The sequence below is a fragment of the Cryptotermes secundus genome, unplaced genomic scaffold (genome assembly GCF_002891405.2).
Source record: "Cryptotermes secundus unplaced genomic scaffold, Csec_1.0 scaffold94, whole genome shotgun sequence".
NCBI classification, from domain to species: domain Eukaryota; kingdom Metazoa; phylum Arthropoda; class Insecta; order Blattodea; family Kalotermitidae; genus Cryptotermes; species Cryptotermes secundus.
In genome coordinates this window covers 621,114-644,915 of record NW_019737391.1, presented here as the reverse complement: position 1 = coordinate 644,915, position 23,802 = coordinate 621,114, and the positions used below count along the sequence as shown (strand labels likewise).

At 44.0% G+C, this 23,802-nt stretch overlaps 1 protein-coding gene across 1 annotated transcript in view; it reads right to left on the bottom strand.

The window, feature by feature from the left end:
* The window catches only part of LOC111870270 (protein jagged-1b), a 330,686-nt gene that overhangs the window by 95,573 nt on the left and 211,311 nt on the right, over window positions 1-23,802 (bottom strand). The window contains exon 3 of the mRNA XM_023862401.2: window positions 1,991-2,045. Within this exon, the coding sequence (XP_023718169.1) occupies window positions 1,991-2,045 (55 nt within the window). The remainder of the gene's footprint in view (window positions 1-1,990; window positions 2,046-23,802) is intronic.

The following is a 23,802-nucleotide window of genomic DNA, read 5'->3' as shown; positions in this document are numbered from 1 at the left end:
ACTATCTAGAAAATGTGAGACCCTCAACGTCTCACAAACCTATGGGCTTCCACATCCTGTTACAGGCCTGTTTATATACTCAGAAATTAAAGACTGTGCAACTATAAGGCAACAGAAAAATTTTACACAATTTCAGAAGATGTGTCATATACGAAGAGGACAGGTGGAAGGAATGACAAGACCATGACTGGACTCCCGTGGCTTTTAGTCCGCAAGCCAACTATACCGACAGAGCGCCCGCCGCTTGTCGGCGAAATTAGTGCCAACTTCTGCGGTTAGAGTGTCGCGTCGTCAGCGCAACGGATCCCCACGGTCGTTAATCACGGTTTCCTAGACCGGAGCCGCTACATTTCCATTCAAGTACCTCCTCAATTATCATCACCCCGTTCCAGGCCCACTACTTCTCAGAAAATCTGGTAGCGCCGGGAATCGAACCCGGGACCTCTGGCCACTAGACCACAGAGGCAGCCATCATGACTGGACAGCAGTACTAAGGGCTGTAGAACTTCAGGTATGGATTGCATGATGTGAAAGGGACTGAAATGGCAAAGGATGAGTTCGAATTGCGGATTTTCGTGGTAACGGTAACGAACCTTTGGGTTCTGCGAAGCAGTAGAAAATTCTTTGAACAGCTGAATAAGAATGGATTGTAGAGGCAATAATGTGAAGGTGAAGTTGAAAATACAAGTGAATGTTCTTTGGAACGAGGAAAAGCTACACTTTCTGAATACGACTGAATGCGTGAAGGCTTCAGTGCAGTGGCATAATCTAAAAAACGTGAACTGCGATGAGGAACAGACTTCCTTAGCGAGGGACAGACCGTACCCAGCGGACAGCGGTGTAGCGCTTGGAAACAGAACAATGGAACATCTCAAATTATTTTACATGAATCAACTAAAACGCTGTGAACCAGTGAATGCATCCAGCAGTCAATAACAGCTCTGAAGAATAACAAGCCGTTGTCATATTGCACAGAGTCATCACAGAAAATGACGCCCGTCACCTTCCGGAATAGGGTACCATTTTCTGTAGACACACAGCAAAGCATCCGACAAGTACCGCTTCTATAATGATGAAGTTTCGGACAAGTTTTAGAGATTTACCAAGAAACTAGAGACGACCATAACTAGATATTATTTTGAAGATTATTTTAACAGGTAAATTGACGGGCTTTTGAACTAAAAAGGCTTCCCTCCCCCATTCCCAACTGTGCAAAAATTGGCCTCTTTTACTGTCTACTGAACAACTTGGAATACATTGTTAAAATGTGCCGCTGAATATTAACAAGTATGAGCACATAATTTGTACCCGTTCGGTGCCCGATTAACTATGACAATTGTTTTAATTCAAGTTATCTTCACTACCTTACACTCTGTTATTGTTAAGCACCGGCAGCTAAATTAATAACAAAATATACAGAAATATTCTAACGATTCCTGTTCGGAAAAACCCATTGTCTTTACGTCACTCTGGTAACAAGGCGTAAGACGACGACGAAGAAGAAGAAGAAGAAGAAGATGATGATGATGATGATGATGATGATGATGCACATGCTGAGTAAGTTGGCTCGAGAGGCAGCGCTTCTGACTGGTTTCGGGAGGTAGCCGATTGTAGTCTCTGTCGGGCGACACATCCTCACAGAGGTACATCGTGGTCCTCCATACGTCTCCAGTGTTTGAGTGCGGGAAGACGGTTCATGCTTTACACCGCGCGGCTACTGTGGTCGGCAAATTGATAATAAGGACATGAAATGTTACAATACATTCTGACTAATTAGCAGAATTGCCGTCCACAATGAAAGTTCACTATGACCAATTATTTTGCAGAAGAAACAACGGAAGTTTCCAATAAAAACTCGTAACTGTTAGATCATGAGAATCACACGATTCATGACGGTCAAACACTGTCTTATTGTATGTGGTAATGAAGGCTTAAAGAAGTGAATAGCGTCTCCTCGTTGAGGTTAACGCATGAGGAGGAATTAACTTACCCGGTATGGAGTAGTTGTCATGGTCCACAGCCTGGAGGATGAGCGTGAAGGATCTCTGTAAAGAGAAACAAAGCATCAGTCAGGAGTGATGCTAACTACCAACTCAAACACCCCAGACCGCCGGCAGGACGACGGAATTTCAACGGCTAACGTGAACAAACTAAGTACAGTGGAATCCAGCACCAATGATCATATTTATCACGGACAGGATGCTTTACAAAAGTACTGTAACGGAGTTCTCCAACAGAACGTTGCACATTTCTAAGAATATGCCAACATCTTCTGTTAGAGGTTCTTGCTCAAACCCTTGTGGCATGTCTATATCAGGAAATGCCACCACTTTGAGACGACAGCTCAGATTTAAATATTAAGTTGTTTAGTGAAGCTTTTTAAACTGAAAAGACACTGAAGAATGTCGAATGAGATTGGAAGACGACCATGTGGAAATTTAGAATCATGAATACTTACTATATGTCTACTTTTAATAATCCTTACTATTGGGTTGCGTAATTCTTTGAGGCACTATGCTAGGAGCCGGAATGTCGTGGGTTCGATTCCCGATGAGTTTATTGGAATTTTAAAATTTTCAATTGATCTAAACCTTCCAGGCTCACTATGCCCCTGAAGTCGACTCAGCTTCTAACAGAAATGAGTACCAGGAATCTCTCTGAGGGTAAAGAGCGGCCGGCGCGTAAGGGTAACAACCTCACCTCCATCTGACAACCGACTGTCTCACAACCCTATGGACCTCCACGGTCTGTCAGAGGGATAGCTTTACCTTCTATGGTAACAACATGATGGGCTATGTGACAATATTTGTTACTGCCTGCATTCTTGGTGTGGGATAAAGAAATTTATAAAGGAGACCAAAAACCTAGCTTACAGATTATTTACAGAAGAAAGGCTCAACGGAACACTTTGAAGAAACGATTACTTGAATTTCATGTAAACTTAACATTTTTATGGTCTGTACTATACGTAGCAGCAGTTGTTCAATTGTCCTGCAGCCTGCTGATAGCTTGCGCCACACTTCATGCAGTGGGACAACACAGTAAGTGTGTGTGATGTGTGGACAGGATGTTAACCCTACACGGAATGTTGGCTTCAGTATCCATTACGCTAATAACACGTGTGTCATATGTCGAGGGACAAGCAGCACAGATTTATCACAGGTGTGGAAGGCGCCTCTTGTGTCCCGAAACATCCATATGACATTCTGAATGGCTACAGTTCAACGCATGTCAAATACAATGCTTATCGGTGTGATTCTATATACTAACAGATTCCGAAATCAGAACAGAAATACGTTGTCCCTGTGCTAAAGTAATTAGGTACTACGTCATGAAAGCATAGGGGGGAGTGGATGTAGAGATACATATTTTCTTAATCTCGGCAATAGCTGGAGGTGAGTGGTCAGATTCACACCCCGGCCGCTTTACTCATGGGGAAAGAACCCCCGGTATCCATTGGATAGGAGGTTTGGTGGACCCCAGAGCCGGTCTGGACGACACGGAGAAGGGAACATTCTTAAATCTACCGGGACTCAAACTCCAACCCCTCGGTCATCCAGCCCGTAACCAGTGTTTCTCAAACGCCGGGCCGCGGCCCGGTACCGGGTCCTCGTCTTATAGAAAAAATAATTTACCAGGCCGCGGTCTGACAAAGGTTCAGAACCACTGCTTAAGAATATACACGTGCGTTACGTTCTCATTGGCTAATTGTCTGATTGGACGTCGCAGTCGAATGATCAACGTACTTATTTCATAAATGGGAGATCCCGAATTCGAACCTCGGACCATTACAGGCTATCATGACAGGATTCTTGTGATTTACCTTAACCGCCGTTAGGAAAGTGAGCATATCCCGGCTTATGCGATTTCTATCCTGTCTGTGTGTACAGGTATGTATCCCCTCATCAACTTCTGAATGCCTAAACCAATCTTAATGAAACTTGGTATGCATATCATGGTAACTGAACTCATCTCAACGGCGTACTTCGTAAGTCCAACGGCTCGGTTAAGTGTATTCCTCTATTCGGTGCTAGGAAACGGCTCGATAAACATGTTTCCTTCTATCGTCATAAAGATGTTCCCGCAGCAACAAAGAGCTTTTTTTTTTCCTTGGAGTCAAGAGCCTGCAGACTCCCAGAGCCGTTGGGCAGTAAAATGCGGTCATGGGTTCCGTGGGACTCTGAACCAAGAATCACTGTGCTGGCGAGAACCCGCAGCAATTTAGCAGTCAACTGAGAATAATTGTTGGCGTCGTCGTTTCCTATGCGGTCTGTGTCATATCAAAAGCAGTTCTTAGTTCTTCCCAGAATTTCTTGTCTATGATAAAATCCAACATTTCTAGAAGAACGATTTAAAAACCCATGTTAAGAACATGATCTTAACTAACGCTATGGGAGCAGGAAACAAAGATTCAACACAACTTGTCACCAAACCGCCTTGAGCAGAACCCTCCTCAAAGTACGCACCGTTCTTCCGTGAACTGAAGCCTATCTACGTGTAACTAACGTCATGGCAGCAGGATTCGAAAGTTGCCACTCAAGACTATCCTGAGGCAGTTTCATCCATCTTCGATTCTCACGACCTTTTATTCGAAAATCCATCATGCGTTTTTCATCTGCCTCCTTCATGTTCTTTTAAGTGACCATTTCCCAAGACGCTCCTACTGTAAACATTCTACTTGCATTTTCCTTACCCCACTTTTCTTATATGCCCAGTCACAATTGGCTTCATGCTTTTAAGATCACAGATCATCTGTGAAAATCATAATTTGTAGTTATGTAACATCGTTAATTGAACCATGCATCCAGTGTTTCGAAGAGGATATGTATATTTTTTTCTTTCAAACCAAATGGTCTGTAAAGTTATGTGGGAAGTTTAATTTGCATACGAATATACGCGTGAACTACACTCGGGATCCGATGCATTGAACTCTCCCATTTCGAAGCGAAACATAGTAACCGTGAGTCCTTGCTTTTGGAACAGTATTTACTGCACAGTAACGGTGTGGAGACAATTGAGATCCGCTAGGAAACCATGTGTGGGCTGTTGTAAGTTGTGTAATAAGTTCCGTGTGAGGTTTAAATGTCAGCAGGCTACAACACCAGATAAATAAGATGCTTCTCCAGAGAACTGTCTGTTGAAGTGCTGGTAGATAGCTGGGCGGCAACTGAGACTTTGATTTTATAGTCTGGAGTTCTTACATTGTTCTCTTGTACAGTTTAGAGTGGTGAACACGCTGTACAGATGTTAGAATGATAACAACTGTTCACGGATTTCAATTAGGAAGGATTGAAAATAGTTAATAGTATAACACTGCATCAGGAATTGGACTGACAGTTATGTTATCTCCATCATTATCTCCTTTACTAGTGCTGCTGCTACTGCTACTACTCATACTGACACTATTTCTATTGCCGACCACTACAATACTACTGATGCTGCTACTACTACCACTACTACGGTACAACAGCTGCTACTACTAAACGACTACTATTACTACTACTGATACTGCTACATTACTACTATTGATTACTATTACCGCTTACTACTACTGCCACTGCTTTTTTTATTGCTAGTGGGGTGGGACTAAGTCCCTTGTACTGCGGCCGCTTCTGGCCTATTGTACCAGCCCCAGATGATAGATGAGGGTGATTGTGGAGCAATAGGTGGAATGAAGATTGGCAGGGGAAACCGAAGTACTCGGAGAAAACCTGCCCCAGCACCACTTTGTCCACCACAAATCCCACTTGACCAGACCTGCGATGGAACCCGGGCCGCCACGGTGGGAAGCCAGCGACTAACCGCTTGAGCTCTGGCGCGGCACTTCTGCCACTGCTTACTAGTACTGGTTTTACTACTATTACACTACTACTACTACTACTACTATACTACTACTACTACTACTACTACTACTACTACTGCTACTACTACCGCCACCACCCCCTTACATTGCTACTTCTGTTATTACCTGTTCATCACTGCACTTCATATTCCGTTAATACTCGTAGTTAAAAAATGAATTAACCACGCAATCCGCGTTGCTTCTTCCGAAGCGTGCTAGAAGTCAGCAAATTTCCTTACACTAGTAATCACATGTAAATACGTTCCTTCTCAATTTTCCAAGAAGAATGGGATTTGCATGCCAAAAGAGGGTACATATTTTCGAATGCGTTGACTGCAATATTGCGAGAAATTAATAAGAAATCTCCATCTTTTATGAAATTCGAAATGTTACTGCCGTATTCACAACATACCGTTACTTGTTCCTATCCTGAGCCAGACGAATCCACTCCACACCCTCTTGTCTACTGTTTTCATTTTACTGTTATAATTCCGCCTATGTCATGGAGGATGAGTGGGCAGGGCGTGTAGCACGAATGGGGGAGAAGAGGAATGCATATAGGATATTGGTTGGAACGCCAGAAGGAAAGAGGCCACTGGGAAGACCAAGGCGCATGTGGGTGGATAATATTAAAATGGATCTTAGAGAGAGAGCATGGGATGGTATGGATTGGACTGATCTGGCTCAGGATAGGGACCAGTGGGGGGCTCTTGCGAACACGGTAATGAACCTTCGGGTTCCATAAAATTCCGGGAAATTCTTGAGTAGCTAGAGAATTGGGCTTCTCAAGAAGGGCTCAGCTCCATAAGTAAGTAAGTAATTCCGCCTGTTTAGGTCCGTAAGGTGGTCCCTTCCCATGTATATTATCGACTCAAATTTGGTTTGCATTTCCGTCTCCCTACGCGCGCTGCACGTTCCAACGCTCGAGTCCGCCGTAGCAACAGTACTAATCTGTATTGATTTAAGATTATTAATCATACATTAATTTCTGTCTTTGAGATGTTCATTTTTATATGAAACGCCGTGTAATTCTTCATGACAGGTGCCAATATTTTTGTAAGCGTTGTACATATTACAGCATAAACCAACTATTTTATTTCAGTGATCAATCGGGTAATCTTACCACAAATGCGTCTTAAATGTAATGGTTTATTTTCCCATACTTTCTCCTTGACGCATCCGGGACTTGCGAAAAGGTGAATAAGATGCTGAAACGGAACTGAACAAACCTAGATTCATCTACAGACGTTCCAAATGTACTAGTCATCTTCTCCATGTCGTAACACATTGGAATAAGACAACGTGTCTAGAGCTTGAGAAAATTGTCAAGAAATTTATAGACCCTAAAGGTTCATTGTAATGAAGCTTAACAATCAATAACTGAGCCATTCTAATCCAGCTGACACCCTCAAACATTACGAAGTATGTTTTAATATTACCATATTACAAATGCTTGGGTCTCCGTGGTGGTACCTTACACTTCAGGTTTTCTAGGACACTTGGTGCATTTTCACCTTTTCGAGCGTACCATGTATGAAATGAAGATTATTATATTATTACCCTCTTATCTATGTTTGGATCTATCACGTGTTCTCTTTCCCTTCAAGTTTTCAGCCTAACACATTGTATGAATTTTCACCTATCCTAAGCGTGAAATAATTCGAGAAATATTTGCGTCTTGGTGGCGAAAGGAGCCGCGAAAGTGGACGCACTTGAAATCTCTTGGGCGGGGAGACATACGGAGAAGAAATTCCACTAGCGTCTCCTTGACATGGAGTTGTTAAGGCTGCCGGTTGGTATGAAACATGTTTCATTCATAAAAATGAGCTGACAGCCCATCCATGCTATATGCTGTGCTGGGCACAGTGCGCATTGAATGAGGCAGTAACTCGCTCTCCTTGTGCAGAACTGCTGGAGATATATCGGGGGTGTCCACAGCAACGCAGCAGGAAATTTGTTGGTCAGTATGTCGCATTGTGCCAGCGTGCGGTACCTCTGCTCTACACCGGCGAAAACTTAGGGATTCATAACGTTATCCGTAAAGGCTGAAGAAGCCAGTCCAAGCCATTAGTCGTGCTACATTTATTTTGCTTAATCACTGACAAAAAGTCAGAATTTAACGGTTAGAACTCCATCCTATTTCACGGTAGAACGCTGTAGCGCAGTTGGTCGAGGCATTATGCTACAAGCTAGAATGTCTCGGGTTCAAGTCCCGATGAGGTCATTGGATTTTTTTCAATTGACCTAATCCTTCCGGCCGCACTATGGCCCTGGGCTCGACTCAGCCTCTAACAGAAATGAGTACCAGGAATTAATTAAATAATTTTCCTGGGGACTAAAGCGCGGCCGGTGTGTAGGGCTGACAACCTTACCTCCATCTTTGAGCCTATTGTCTAGATAATGTGGGATCCTCAACGTCTCACAACCCTATGGGTCTTCACGGCCTGGTACAGGAATAGCTTTACTTTTTTTACATCTTATTTCATATTCGTTTCAGTTGTTTCTCTGCCCGAAGGGTCGGGCTATTCGGACAGTGATTTTACGTGGTTTCCTTCAGTTCCTTCAGGAAAGTGCTGAGACAGGGCAACTACTTACTTTACATTAGGTCCGATCGTTTGCTTTCATATCCTTCGTAATTTATCATTCCGTCATCTTCCCATTCCACGTTTCTATAGCCTGCAACATCTGCAGGTGAGCGTACCCCCTAATTTTTTAGGGTTTGGAGGTCATGAGTCGGGGCGTGAAGCTGACCATTCACCTCCAAATAGTGCCGAGGTCAAGCAAGTGTGGATCTATACACCCACTCCCCCATACGCTTTCACTGCGTAGTGCTTAATTAGTTAAGCACATGGACATCTTTACCTTTTTTTATTGCTAGTGAGGTGGGACTAAGTCCCCTGTACTGCGGCCACTTCTGGTCTATTGTACCAGCCCCAGATGATAGGTGAGGGTGATTGTGGAGCAATTGGTGGAATGAAGATTGGCAGGGGAAACCGAAGTACTTGGAGAAAACCTGCCCCAGCGCCACTTTGTCCACCACAAATCCCACTTGACCAGACCCGGGATCCAACCCGGGCCGCCGGCGTGGGAAGCCAGCGACTAACCTCTTGAGTTATGGCGCGGCCTGACAACTTTACCCTACCTTTACCTTTATGGAGCTCATCAGATCGCTTGACTGTCTGTGTATCCTCCTAATTTCTGTGAAATCACCTCGCTGTATGTCCCTGTATCCCTCCTTAATTCTTTCTCATTTTCTATGCGGTCCGTCTCGTGTCAAAGGAAAGACGATTAGGTTCTTCTGAGAACTTCTGGTATAATTATAAAATAATATCCATTATTCCCTCCAAATTTTCTTTATCCTCCTTTCCCTTTATTATGATCATCTTCTTCATCACCACCGAAGTTGCTTGGAGTAACATATCTCTTTCCCCACACCATAAAATAAGAACCAATAATATTTCCGAAGTGTGTCAAGCTGTGGCACAAATAAAAGTCAGATTCTTTGAAACTGCTGTTTGTCTTCGCTGTCAGTACCCGGAGATCATTGTGGATCAGCCGTTCTGGGCCTCGTGGCTCCTAGTCAGCTTGTGCTTCAACCAAATATCTGATCCATTTGGATCTTATTCACACCCTTCCATTGTATCACTTTCAGATCTATTTAAATACTGCCATTCCAACTGCGCTTAGGTCTTCTAAGTGGTGTCTTTCCTTCACGATACACAACCAAAAACCTGTATGCATTCTCTGAAGACTTTTAGACAACAGTGACTGAAGAGTCACAAATTAGGCAAGTGAAACTGAAAGTTGAGTTTGATCACGGACATCCCTGGGCCAGCCGTATAGCTGTTTTACCCGCACCGCGCAGGAAACCGAACCGGCTGGAGCCGCGCCTTGCTAATTCTTATTGCGTTTCTTCCGTGCCTCACTTTAGCTTTCCTCTCACGAAGACAACGAGCCAGTTAGGAGAAAAGCACAATTTTCATTGGCATAGAACATTCCTACACGAAATCAATTTCATTGAAAATGGCAACACCACTTCGCAATTATATTAACTTCAATGTAATTGTGGTAATACATGAACATTCTTCCTCGCTGTCTGAAGAAGTCTGACGAAGGTCTTTGTTAACAGAACTATGCACACAGTAAGTTCTGAGGCCCATACACAAGCTGACTCTGTGTAAACTGAAGGTTAGTTAAGTAAAAGGTAGGCCGCGCCATAGCTGAAGCGGTTATTCGCTGGCTTCCCACCGCGGCGGCCCGGGTTCGATCCCGGGTCTGGTCAAGTGGGGTTTGTGGTGGACAAAGTGGCGCTGGGGTTGGTTTTCTCCGAGTACTTCGGTTTCCCCTGCCAATCTTCATTCCACCAAATTCTCCTTCATCATAATCACCCGGGGCAGGCTACAATAGGCCAATCAGTGACCGTCGTGCCGAGTGGACCCAGTTGGACTCCACCCCCCACTAAGTGAATTAAAAATAAAAGTTGTCTCTGATTTTAATTAATTAAGCACCGGGCCATGAAGATGTAAGGGGAGTGGAGGTATAGCTCCACCATTCCTGACCTCGGCACTAGAAGAGGTGAATTCACATCTCTGCTGCTTTACCCCTGGTGAAGAGCTTCCGGTACTCTTTGGTTAGGAGGCTTGGTAGGCCCCACAGGCGACCTGGACGTTGTGAAGTAGAGAGGAATCTCTTGACCCTGGTGGGAACCGAACCGCGACCGCCCAGTCCTGGGCTTGTCGCTATACACACACACACACACACACACACATAAACTGGCGATATCTACTGTTTGGCCGGTAACTTTGGTAGGCTTTACAGTAGACTGAAAAATTGTTCAGACAGGATATAAATCCATTTTATGATCAGACTTGTTTCAACTCAGTAGGTTCAGTTTTACTGTCAAGGCCCCCAGGTGGTGTTGACTCTGCTGGCCTCGACCTTCGCCAGACTTGTTCCCTACCTGCAGGATGTGTAGCATTACGTGGGTGGATGCCGCGGGCAATGGACCTTCCTGTCATTCCCTGCTGTTATTGGTCAGTTTCCTTGGAGGTAGACCAATTAGCTATAACCTTACATACCTAGCTAGACGGCTATAAATGTACAACGTGGGGAATATTAAATTTGCAACCAGTGGCTGTATTCCAGCCATGTCAGCATGGTTCGACTTGTTGGTCCTCGTAACAGCCGTTGGAGGAAAATTTTACGTCAGAATTTGTCAAGTAATAATCTCTCAGCATTATCACTGGTAAAACGGTCCCTTTTGAGCCACAGCTTCCGTTAGAAGATGCTGACAGATTTGTTTTGAATCAGACAATCCGCGTTTCACTTCATCGGATTTCACAAGAGTAAGTTGTCTACAGAGCAAGGCCGTGAGCCTTGCGTCCAACCTGCAATCACAGGACCACGTCTTCTTCACCCCGCGACAGGTTGGTCCCGTATGTACACAGGCATCGGGTCCCCGTTTCGTTACCCCTTACAACTCGAAGGTCTACGGTGGGGGGTATCTACTCCTCAGCACGAGGGGACAATATCTAAAAGATTTTTTTTTAAGGGATATAGAGGTTCATCACCGTGTTCACGGATTAGTACCGCAACACATTATTTTTGGGTCACTTTACACTTTCACAACAAATTTATGGAAGATAAATTGTACTGTTCTGTCATCTAAGCTAAATTTCCCAATTAGTCTCTGCCCTTAATTTTTTCCACCCAAAAAGTTAAATATATCTTTCGTATCTGTCATGATTACTACATGTTCTACCATCTCACTGTCTTCACTCACCAACCCACGGACTCGCCTCTAACTACAGAGTGCGTTGTTGTCTTGGCCTATTACAAAATTACTCCAAGGAAAGTACAAGTCACGAAAAGAAAATCTGTCATTTTGGGTGCAGCATTAGCCTCTGTATGGGATCATGCCTGTTATTTGGAAAGAGAAGGACCAGCAATGGAATGGAGACAATTACGTGATAAAGTGCTTTATATTTAATATTCTGAAGAGCGGTTACTAATGAAATTTGTGAAGGTTGGGACGCACTGCACGCATGGGAAAACAACAAGCACGCATTGCTTAATCTGAGTTGGAAAATCTAAGAAAATGAATTACTTGTGAGACCGAAGGTAGATGGCATGACCTTCCGGTGGCCGTTTGTGATATGTTGATGAGCATGGGGAGTTTGGTATAAACAGAGAATTAGTTCGAATGGTTGAATACCCGTGTCGACTGCTACTGAGATATTCTAGGAGGATGTTTTTTATGTTTCATTGCTAATGGGGTGGGACTAAGTCCCTTGGACTGCGGCCACTTCTGGCCTATTGTACCAGCCCCAGATGATAGGTGAGGGTGATTGTGTAGCAATTGGTGGAATGAAGATTGGCAGGGGAAACCGAAGTACTTGGAGAAAACCCACCCCAGCGCCACTTTGTCCACCACAAATCCCACTTGACCAAACTCGGGATCGAACCCGGGCCGCCGCGGTGCGAAATCAGCTACTGACCGCTTGAGCTATGGCGCGGCCCTGAAGTTCCACTTAGTACAATTTGTTAACAACTCATCTTTCTCCATATATGTACACACAGGCACAATAAAAATATAAAGATGTCTCCGTACTTAATTTCGCACCATATCACGAACACACAAGTGGCAACTGAAGTGTACTTCCACGAATTGTTTAACCCGGTACTGGATGGACGTAAGAGGTCAGCTACATGCCCCAGCCGCTTTACTCCCGGGAGAAAGAGACCCCTGTATCTATTAGACGGGAGACTTCTGGCTTCCTGAGCCGAACTGGGGGAAAAAAAGAAGAAAAAAAAAGGAAAATATTTGCCCCTGCTGGGAACCAAAATCAGATCCCCTGTAATCTAGGCTAGTCACTATACTAAGTAGTCTATCTTGGCTCACTCACACACACAAAGAAATTGCTTCGAAATGTATGAACCCTGATAATTGATATAGGTACACCAGAAAGTGAAAGTCGGTAATTCTGTGCCTATATAACGACACTGTCTTCTGCACAGGTTATTATATGACGTCGAATGACATTATAAATGACGTAACATGCCTAAGTAACGAAAAACAGGAAAATATTCAGTAATAAGAGCCTGGTTCCTCTCGCACAAAAAATAACCACTACTCCGGGGGTAGGCGGTAGTGTAGTTGGTTGAGGCACTTTGCTGCAAGCAGGAAGGTCGCGGGTTCGATTCCCCATGAGGTCACTGGATTTTTCAATCGACTTAATTCTTCCAGCCGCACTCAAGCCCTGAGGTCGACTCAGCCTCTAACAGAAATGAGTACCAGGAATCTTCCTTGGGGTAAAAGGGAGGCCGGCGCGTAAGGCTGACTACCTCACCGCCATCTGTGAGCCGATTGTATTGAAAATATAGGAACCTCAACGTCTCACAACCCTATGAGCCTCCACGGTTTATTACAGGGATAACTTCACTTCTGTCCGACTTACTGCAATGTTGAGATAGTCTCTGAGTGTGAACAGTCCTGAAGTCCGATTAACAAGCGAAATAATGGATAGCTTACACACTCGGAGTAGCAATTCAAAGAGTTGTACACACAGTGCCAGCAGCGCTGTATACAGTGCTTTCTTTTTGTTAAGGCCGTAGACATGAATTGGATCAGGCGGCGGCTTGAGTCTTTAAGTATGTGTATTAGAAGAGGACCTGACCACTCTCCCACCCCTGATAACAATTAGTAGGTAATTACTAGCCAGGATCTCCTGGATTTTTTTAAAGAACATTGAAGATTTCTTCGCTGACAGGTGGCCAGTGGGAGAAGTGCAGAGCGCCCCCCATCAAATGGCCCATTGTTCAGCGCGTCAAAACGTCAAGGGACGGGCTCTTTATAAGTCGTCCCATGCGTGACTAAGCATGTCTATTCATGGTGCTCACAAAGAATATGACGGAACATGTAGCAGAGCCCATTATAATATGTAGTTACACAATAAGTCCAGTCATCAGTCAATCATAGAGAAGCGGCACTCAATGAATGGTAACATGCCCCGTGCTCAATCAGTGTCATGTCATCATCCATCTACCCTGAGGTTAGTTGCAATTTCCCTGGACGCTTCGAAAAGTGGAGGAGTCCTTGAAAGTGTGGGACACAAAATTGTAGNAAATTGTAGTAGTCTGCGAACTTTATCTTGTACTAACTATTATAAATAATCCCACGGCGTTGAGTTCTTGAGAAGACGTCAGTCGCTAGGCTACTTAAGAATTTCCTTAAATTTCTTGCAACCGAAAGTTTTCTTACCGCGTTCAAAAGAGCATTCACTGGTCCCTATCCTGAATCAGATGAATTCAGTCCATAACAGCCCATACTGTTTCTCTACGATCCATTTTTTTCCTTAGTTGGGTGGGACTAAGTCCACTTGGTACTGCGGCCACTTCTGGCCTATTGTATCAGGCCCAGATGATAGGTGAGGGTGATTGTGGAGCAATTGGTGGAATGAAGATTGGCAGGGGAAACCGAAGTACTCGGAGAAAACCTGCCCCAGCACCAATTTGTCCACCACAGAACCCACATGACCAGACCCGGACCGGAACCCGGGCCTCCGCGGTGGGAAGACAGCGACTAACCGTTTGAGCTACGGCGCGGCCAACATCCATGTTAATATTATCCTTATATCTATGTCCAGGTTTTAGTGGTTGTATGTGGATTTCCCACCAAAATGCATGCCTCTTCTCCATCATTCGTGCTGCACGCTCTACCCATATCATCCTCCTTTCATCTCATTCTTCCGTACACATGATGAGAGAAAATAAATATACCGACACGACTGGACAGAACTTGACAGGATGACGAAAGAAAAATTATCAACAAAGCTCACCTCGATAACAGGGGTTGGGTAAGCTCTCTGCGAGCTCACACTCTGAAAAAATTTTAAATGTTCGCACATGAAAGTTTCGAACCCATGGGGGAGAAGAGGAAAGCACATAGCGCTTTGGTGGGAAAGTCTGCAAGAACGAGCATTAATCTTAAACTATGTACATCAAGAACTTGTGTTGTGACTGACTGTAATGTGATGATAAACAAGGCTCTACTTACAGAAATGAAAATCAATAACGGAAATGAGTGTGCCAACTTCGATGAAAGGATATACAGCGCACATAACCCGAAGATGACTGCATGACAGTCGAAATATATCGTTTCACTAATTAATTAATATGACGCCCAATGTACGTCGAAAATGACTTTGCGATTAANCGATACGTTCCTCCGAAACGTCGGTTAACACCACATATACACGGTGCCAAATCCCAGAAGACTGCTTTCTTCATAGTCACCGCCGTGAAAGCCTCAAATCTTACAATTGTTACAAGTTTAAAAACTACTGGTGCTAGTATATTGCATATTGAGTGACGGTTAAACATACTCCATTCAACCACATGTAACTTGACGCTGTTAACATTGAGATATAATCTAAATTTTGCGTAATATAACTCATAAATAATAACTGTAAATAATAACGGTATTTGTATTTTAAAAACATTGCTTCGTGGTGAATGGGTTGTTGTTATGACAGCAGCACGCAGGACACGAATCTGGGGTATGATAATGGCTCTACTTGCCTCTTCGTAAGATGACTGATGCGTCACATCAGTTGAAGAGTGCAGAGTGGCAGAACTGACCACGGTCGTGACCAGCAGCGTACAGTAAATGTAGGGGCACACTGGTCTACTAAAAGCGGTTAGGTTCTCAACAACAAGATGATCAACTTGGTTATATGTGGGTTAGTTCCATTATCAAGTGGCCATAGAATGGCCACTATAATCCTGTTTAGTCGATATAGGTGACTCTTTTCTAAAGCTGAATAAATTACTACGAACATACGTTCATAATCCTTCACCGTCCACCATTTCTTCCGATATTTTTAAGATGAATTTCATCACTCACTCATGGAGCTGAAACCTTCTTGAGAAGCTGTCAATTGTGCAGTTACTCAAGAACTTCCCAGCATTTTATGGAACCTGAAGGTTCATTACCGTGTTCACAAGAGCCCTCCACTGGTCCCTATCCCGAGCCAGACCAATCCAATCCATACCATCCCATCCTATCTCTATAGTTAGTTAGTTATTTAGAGAGGGTGGGTTTCCCCATGCACCGCGACCAGTTTGATCTATTGTGCTTCCCTCTATGATATTCTACCAGTCTCTATACCCTACCGATAAATGGTGCGTACCATCAGTCCCGCCGAGCAAGCGAGTTCGGCCACTTGCTTAGCGGTGTCTATAATGCTTCCCCCATCTATCAGAGGCCTTAGAGACTATTGTTGGGCGGGAAACGTCCTGGAATTTGGCTCAGTGCCGTAAAGTTACGACACGGGACACACGGCTTAAAGTCCCTCCCGGAGGACTTGTTCCCTGAAATTTTCCGCCCTTAAAAATTCAACGACCTCCACCGGGTATTTGAACCCGCGTACCACGAGTCATGAGGTGGGAACGTTACCTCTAGACTACGGAGGCCGCTTCCTATCTCTCTAAGATCCACTTTAATATTGTCCACCAACCTAGTGTCCTCCTTCCTTGTGGTTTTCAAACCAGTATCTTATATGCATTTCTCTTCTACCCCATCCGTGATGATTTTCATCTGTTGAACTAATTTCGTATTTTAAAATTACTTCAGCAGGCGGTTGAGAATGAGCCTAAATTATGACTCTGTGGTCGACTCAGCCTGTAACAGAAATGAGTACCAGGGATATTCCTGGGAGTAAAGGGCGGTGGGCGCGTAAGGGTGACATCCTCACCGCCATGTGTGAACCGATCTTCTAGAAAATGTGGGAGCATCGACGTCTCACAACCCTATGGGCCTCCACTGCTGGCTACAGGGATATATTTACTATTACCTTTTGTCGTTATAAATTGTTGTTAACAGCCATTTCTGTTAGTAGTCTTCTGTGTCACGGATAATACTTAAAAATTTTATTGTCTTCATACATCTTGTTTCTTTGGCAAAGTCAGTAAAGATCACAGGGTCATCACTTATGCCACTTTTGCCCTTTCATTTTACGCTTTGTTCAATATGCAGACATCTCTGCCGTACTGCAAAGTTACTGTGAGGCTGTTTTAATTTTTGTTAGTGTAAATATTTATTAATTGTAATTTCTTTTAATAATGTCACCGGTTTTGAAACTGTTATTTCCATTTACTTTCATTAATTTCTCGAGTCAATTACTTATATTGAAAAAAAAAAAACTTTCCCAGCTAAGGCAAGACCTAAACTCAAGACGTTTGAATTCTGGGGCCACTTTTATTAAGAAAATGATGTAATAAAATCGGACGTTTCCCATCGGTGCATTACTCATATGTACTGAAGTATACAAAGCGATATATTTCTTTTCTTGAATTCTAAATTCATATTTGCCCAAAATTTTAAAAGAAATGTAGTGGAAGAGATTAAGTGACAGGAGGTTCCAGAAAACTGCATAATGAGGAGCTTAATAACATTTACTCTTCTCCAAGTATAATTAGAGTGATGAAGTCAAGGAGGATGAGATGGACAGGGCATGTAGCACAAATGGGGAAAAGAAGAATCACACCATTTACATGAAAATTAGCCGCACTTCCTTCGCCAGTGATGTTTCTCTAATCTTGAGGCAGTAACTTCAAAATATGTCTGCCATCTGAATGTAATTTTTGAGCGATGAATTTGCGTGTCGAGACGCCCAAGTTCCGCTGTTTGCAGAATAGTTATTCCAGCCATTAACAAGGAGCTCGAGAAATCTTAATTTGAACCTCGACAGTAAGCAATGCTGATTTAATATACCAGAACATAATCTATGAATGAAAAAGAAAGTGGTATAAATTCATTGGGATTAGTATAAGTCTTGAATTCCAGCCACGTATGCAAGCTGTAAACTCCAACTGTGGGCTATCACACTCAGTCAAAACACATTTCCCCTTAGCGTAATAAAGAAGAGTTTTTTCTTTGGGGTCTGGTTGAAGAATACGTAATAATTAATATTACAGGCATAATTCCAGCATTTAAACATGCAATCTTTCTTGACAAGGGGAAAAAAACATGAATTTACTGTTCGCGAAAGGTAGGGCTGCGTTATTCAAAATAAATGCTGAAACCAGACAACATATGAAGATAACACATGGTACAGTTCACTCCTGCAATGATGTATGGAGTAGCAACTGGCCGGGTAAGGACATGAATATCGCTTCTGCGTGGCTCCCATGTATCTAACACTGATGTGCTGGCCTCAGCATGCAGATCGCGTACTCCATGTTATACTATCCGCTGTTCGGGTTTCTTACAAACCTTTAACTACCGGTCAGCATTATAGATGGGTCTATCAATTTTGCGATGAGGGAACGGAAGACGTTACATTATTCAATATAAATAAAAAATAATTGTGAACTGTATTGTACAAAACGTGTTAGTGGAGTCTGGATCTCTCACTGTTCACGCCACAGTTTCCTTGAATTTCTGTGTGGATGCTCACGAGAATACATTGCTTGAAAGACCAAAAAATTATGGAAAGAATTTATGACGTCTGATTTCTTTTAGGTGCTTTATTCTATCGTGTAAGCCGGGACAGCGCAGTAGGTATAGCGAATGGCTACGGGCTGGACGACCAAGAGGTCGGAGTTCGAGTCCCAGTAGGGTCAAGAATTTTCTCTTCTCTACGTCGTCCAGAGCGTCTCTGGGGTCCACCCAACCTCCTATCCAATGGATACCTTTAGCTCTTCCCTGGGGGTAAAGCGGCTGGGGCGTGAAGCTGACCACTGACCTCCAAAACTACTGCCGAGGTCAATAAAATGTGGATTTATACACCCACTCGCCCATACGCCTCCGTGGTGTAGTGCTTAATTAGTTAAGCACAGGGACAACTTTACCTTTTTACCTTTTACTAGCAAGAGCCTACTGCATTGCTTACTGATTCCGTCCTGTCCTTTATTAAAGTTCGTTAAGTCAAATTTGTCATCGATTCATAATGTAGTGTTAGCGGTATACCTATGGGCTACGAGTTAGACGATCGGAGTTCGATTCCAGGAAGACCAAGATTTTTTTCTGTACTCCACAGCGTCCAGACCGCTTCTGGAGCCACATACAGCCTCTTAGGCAATGAATACCGGTGGGTCTCTTCCTGGGGTTAAAGCGGCCGGGGCGTGAAATTGACCACTCACCTCCATCTAGTGCCGAAATCAAGAATAGTGGAGCTATGCCTTCACTCCCACCATATGCCTTTATGATATAGTACTTAATTAAGAAAGAAACTTTACCTTATACATCACAAAACTTTCACATGGTTCCTTAAGTTGTCGACATGAAATCGAAATGTAAATAGGCCAAATAATACGTGAAGTTTAAATCGTCGTCAAGGATGAACGAAATAAGAACAGACTGATATGTTATCAGTTTAGTATATCATGCTGTACATCACTTTCATGTAGATTTCTTATAAAAACGGTCTAGCATGAATTACCTGCTATTATTGCGTTCCATTAAGTACAGTGCCATGTTCATAAGGGCTCGCCACTTGCCCTGAGACAGTATAAACCGAGTTCATACCTGAATATACGACTGTTTCAATGATATCAACACTATTCTTCCATCTTCCCATCATTTCAAGCAGTCTGTTCCCTTCAGGTTTCCTACTAAAATTCTGTATCAATTTCTCATTTCCCCCTCATCTGCGCATGTTCCTCTCGATTTCATCACGCTAGGAGAGTAGCTTCCCATTACGCTACATGGCCACTCTTCTGTTTCTTCCTTCCTCTTATTGAACCTAATTGCAAGCCAGAAGATGTGTACTTGCGCGACTCGGAGAGTCAGGAGTCTGACAACTGCCCTCGTAAACTGGACAACTATAGACGGAGTTGGCAAGTAGTTTAATGACGTCACTGAGGTCACTAATGTGCCGAATCGTCGGCTGACCTCTCTTAAGACTTACCCCTCTCTCTCCTCTCCGCCGGTTGTAACATCTCACGTTTGCTAAATAGCAGTTTCCTGTGGCCGGTCATGTCTCCCAGTTGGCTGACAAGCGTAAGAGGTTCCTGCTCCCAGACGCAATAAAAGGTAAAGTTGTCCCTGTGCTTAATTAAGCACTACGCCATGAAAGCGTACGGAGGAGTGGATGTATACACCCACATTTTGTTGACCTCCGAACTAGTTCGAGGTGAGTGGTCAGATTCACGCCCCAACTTTAGCGGATGGAGGGTGTCGCATGATCGGCGCAACGGATCCCCACGGCCGTTAATTTCGGTTTTATAGACCGCAGCCGCTATTTCCTTGAAATAACTCCTCGATTATCTTCACGAGGCTGAGTGGGCTCCGTTCCAGACCCACTACTTCTCAGAAAATGTGGTAGCGCCGGGAATGGAACCCGGACCTCTGAATCTGTAGCCTGGAACTCTGACCACTAGACAACAGAGGCGGTCTCAGATTTCATACACCGCTATAAATAGCTCCGATCTCCACAGACTGGAATGTCTACCACCAGTGAGAAATCGTGCTGTATCTTGTGTCACGTCTGAGATAGCATCACAACTGTCATCGTCGTGGGCCAACTTCCTGGATCCGATGCACGAATACGCGACAGACCTGCGGCTGCTGCACTCACGACATGGTAGTGCACGCCTTTCGGCTAACGAAACCTCGCAAACCGCTATAACCGCATGACCTATCATATTTTGTGAAATTTTAGCCCATTGCATATTTTCTCAAAGCTTTTTAGTTTGCAAGTACTTTGTTTAAAAAGGTAAAATGTAAAGCTATCCCTGTAACAGTCCGTGGATGCCCAGAGGGTTGTGAGACGTCGAGGCTCCCACACTTTCTAGACAACTGGCTCACAAATGGAGGTGAGGTTGTCAGCCTTACGCGCCGGCCGCGGATGAGTCGACCCCAGGGCCACAGTGCGACTGGAAGGTTTATGTTAATTAATAAATCCAGTGCCATTATCAGGAATCAAACCCGCGACTTTCCTGCTTGTAACAACGCTACCGCGTTCCCCAAAGTACTTTGTTAAGCAAGTAAAAATTATTTGTAGCTGTCAAATTGTCCTGTTGTTAGGATGAATAATGTGTTTGTATGAACGCAGAGGCATTACAAGTGTGGACTTCCTCCCTTCATGGACTCGCTTGTTCGTAGGTCAAAAAAATATTTTTATTAACCTCTGAAATGATTCGTAGAACGTTGAGATTGTTATGAGATCCATTAATGCAACTTAAGGAGTTGATGTAAATAGTGTATAAGTGATAAATCCTCAGTCAAATTATCCGACATCGGAATTTCATCCCAGGGCCTTTATAATTAGAAGAGTTGTTCTCTTTCGGACTAGAATACTACGAATTTTCGTGTGATTCCTCAGAGTTTGGATATGCACAGGCGTCAGATGTTTCTTTCGAGACTTGTGATTCGCTTAGTGGGGGGTGGAGTCCAACTGGGCCCACTCGGCACGGCGGCCAATGATTGGCCTATTGTAGCCTGCCCCAGGTGATTATGATGATGGAGAATTTGGTTGAATGAAGATTGTCAGAGAAAACCGAAGTACTCGGAGAAATCCCGCCCCAGCGCCACTTTATCTACCACAAATCCCACTTGACAAGACCCGGGATCGAACCCAGGCCTCCGCGGTGGGAAGCCAGCGACTAACCGCTTGAACTATGGCGCTTCAAGACTTGTAAGTCAAGGTTTCACCTCCTTTGGCGAAAGAAAAATTATATCTGGACGAGATGTGAAACATTTTAATAGGAGTGAATATTATTTCTGATACGGTGTTACGTCTGTAGTTAACTGGAAGAGGACATGAGCCTTATTTCTTGCGTTTGTGGTATGGCCGATCAAATGGTCCCATCCTCCGCAGACTGTTTGGTTATGGCTGCGGCGGCTGCTGCAGGCACCCCCTAACAGATGAAAGAAGCACCTCTCACACAACAACCGTGATGACATACGCCAAACGCAAACCGCAAGGCGCGACAAACACTCTTACCAAAAGGGAAGGATTCTCTACTATCTTCCACGTTAAAACTGTCGACAGCTTACAGAGAAAGAACTCAAATGTTTTGCGCACCCCAAGCTATTTTTGGCATTTGGATGACTGACAGTCAGCAGAGGTTAACGGCAGTCGAAATGAAGCCAGAAGCGTGCCTTCCGACTCTTCGGTTATGACTTGGGAGAGACAGTTGTGGATGGAAGGAAACTGACATGGTTCTTAGAGGAACTTAGTACAAGGATTTGAACTGGATTCATCTGGCTCAGGGAAGTATAGTGCGTTTTTGTGATCATGGCAACCGATTATCAGCTATAAAGGCTGGGAATTTCTTAATTAGACGAGCAACTATTAGTTTTGGAGCATTCGGTAGCGTAGTTGGTTGAGGCACTATGCTACAAGCCGGAAGGTTGCGGGATCGAATCCCGATGAGGTGGATTTTTCAATTTGCCAAATCCTTCCTGCCGCACTATTGCCCTGGGGTCGACTCAGCCTCTAACAGAAATGAGTACCAGTTATATTCCTGGGGGTAAAGGGCGGCCGGCGCATAAGGCTGACCTCACCCCAATTTGTGAGCCGACTGTCTAGAAAATGTGGAAGCCTCAACATCTCACAACCCTATGGGCTTCCACGGCCTGTTACAAGGATACCTTTACTTTTTACTAACTATTAGTTTATAAGGACTGCTACATGAACTTATATGGTTATGTTAGGCAGTTATTTAGCACCGTATTATGTACATGGTTCATGTCAGCTGAGTAGCCTTTCATTGTGAGTTTTTCCCCCTTGGCACTACAGCCCCAGTGGGTCTAGGCCTACCTCCATGAACTCCTCCGTTCACTTCGGTTTTTCTAGATCTTACACATTCGGGAAGACTCCTTGGGCGGGCGATCAGCTCGTCGCCTCTACCTGTACACAAACACAGAAAAACGCACACACACAAACTAAACATCCATGCGCTGAGTGGGATTCTAACCCACGATCCCGGCTTCCAAACCAGCGAAGACAGTATATGCCCATTGTGAGTTTATAATAGCAGAAACCCGTTTCAAATTAATGACGAGCGAAACAAAACGTTTAAAAGACTGACCTGAAGAAATAAATATGACCACATCTTCAGTTTCTCACCAGTCAGCAACCAAAGTTATTCTCAAACCAGCCATTATCTACGTTAGCTAAGTAGACATTTAAAATTGTAACGGAAAGAATACAACTTGGGGATGAGCACCATATACCACTCGAAAATGTCCTCTGGCTTATTCTGACAGTTTCTTCAGGCTGGTTCAAGTCTTGTTTCTGACAAGTAGTTTAAACTGCTTTCCATTCCTGGCGTGATACTTCAACGTTCAAAGTGCGGTCTGTCGTTTGTATACAACGAGGATCTTTAGTGGTTATCATATAAGTGAGTTAGTACATAAAGACCCATAATTCCAAACTAAACTTCCCACAGCACGAAGGTCGCTAACGGTTGGATTTCATTTGGCAAGCGGGAATTAAGTCAGCGGTCGTACAAGTCACAGTTTTATAAACGCTACTTACGGATGCAGCATGACCCTTGTAGGATGCCCGCAGGCCTATTACGAGACCAGGGACGATGGAAGACTTCTTTCTGTTTTGACCTCAAGGTTTTCTTATGACAGCAGCTCTACGGCTTGGAAAAGGGCACGGGCCTCAAAACTCACGCTGATACATCATGTGATTCTCTTTCCCGAGCCAGTATACAGAAATCAAGCAAAGTATGGGTCATGTCAGCCGAAATAAAGGATTCCCAGTCAAGCGCTTCTCTTTAAGTAAAGGTATCGCTCTAACAGGGCGTGGAGGCCCACAGGGTTGTGAGACGTTGAGGTTCCCACATTTTCTAGACAGTCGGCTCATAGATGGCGACAAGGATGTCAGCCTTACGCGCCGGCCGCCCTTGACCCCCAAGAATATTCCTCGTACTCATTTCTTTTACAGGCTGAGTCGACCGCAGGGCCATAGTGCGGATGGAAGAATTAGGTCAATTGGAAAAAA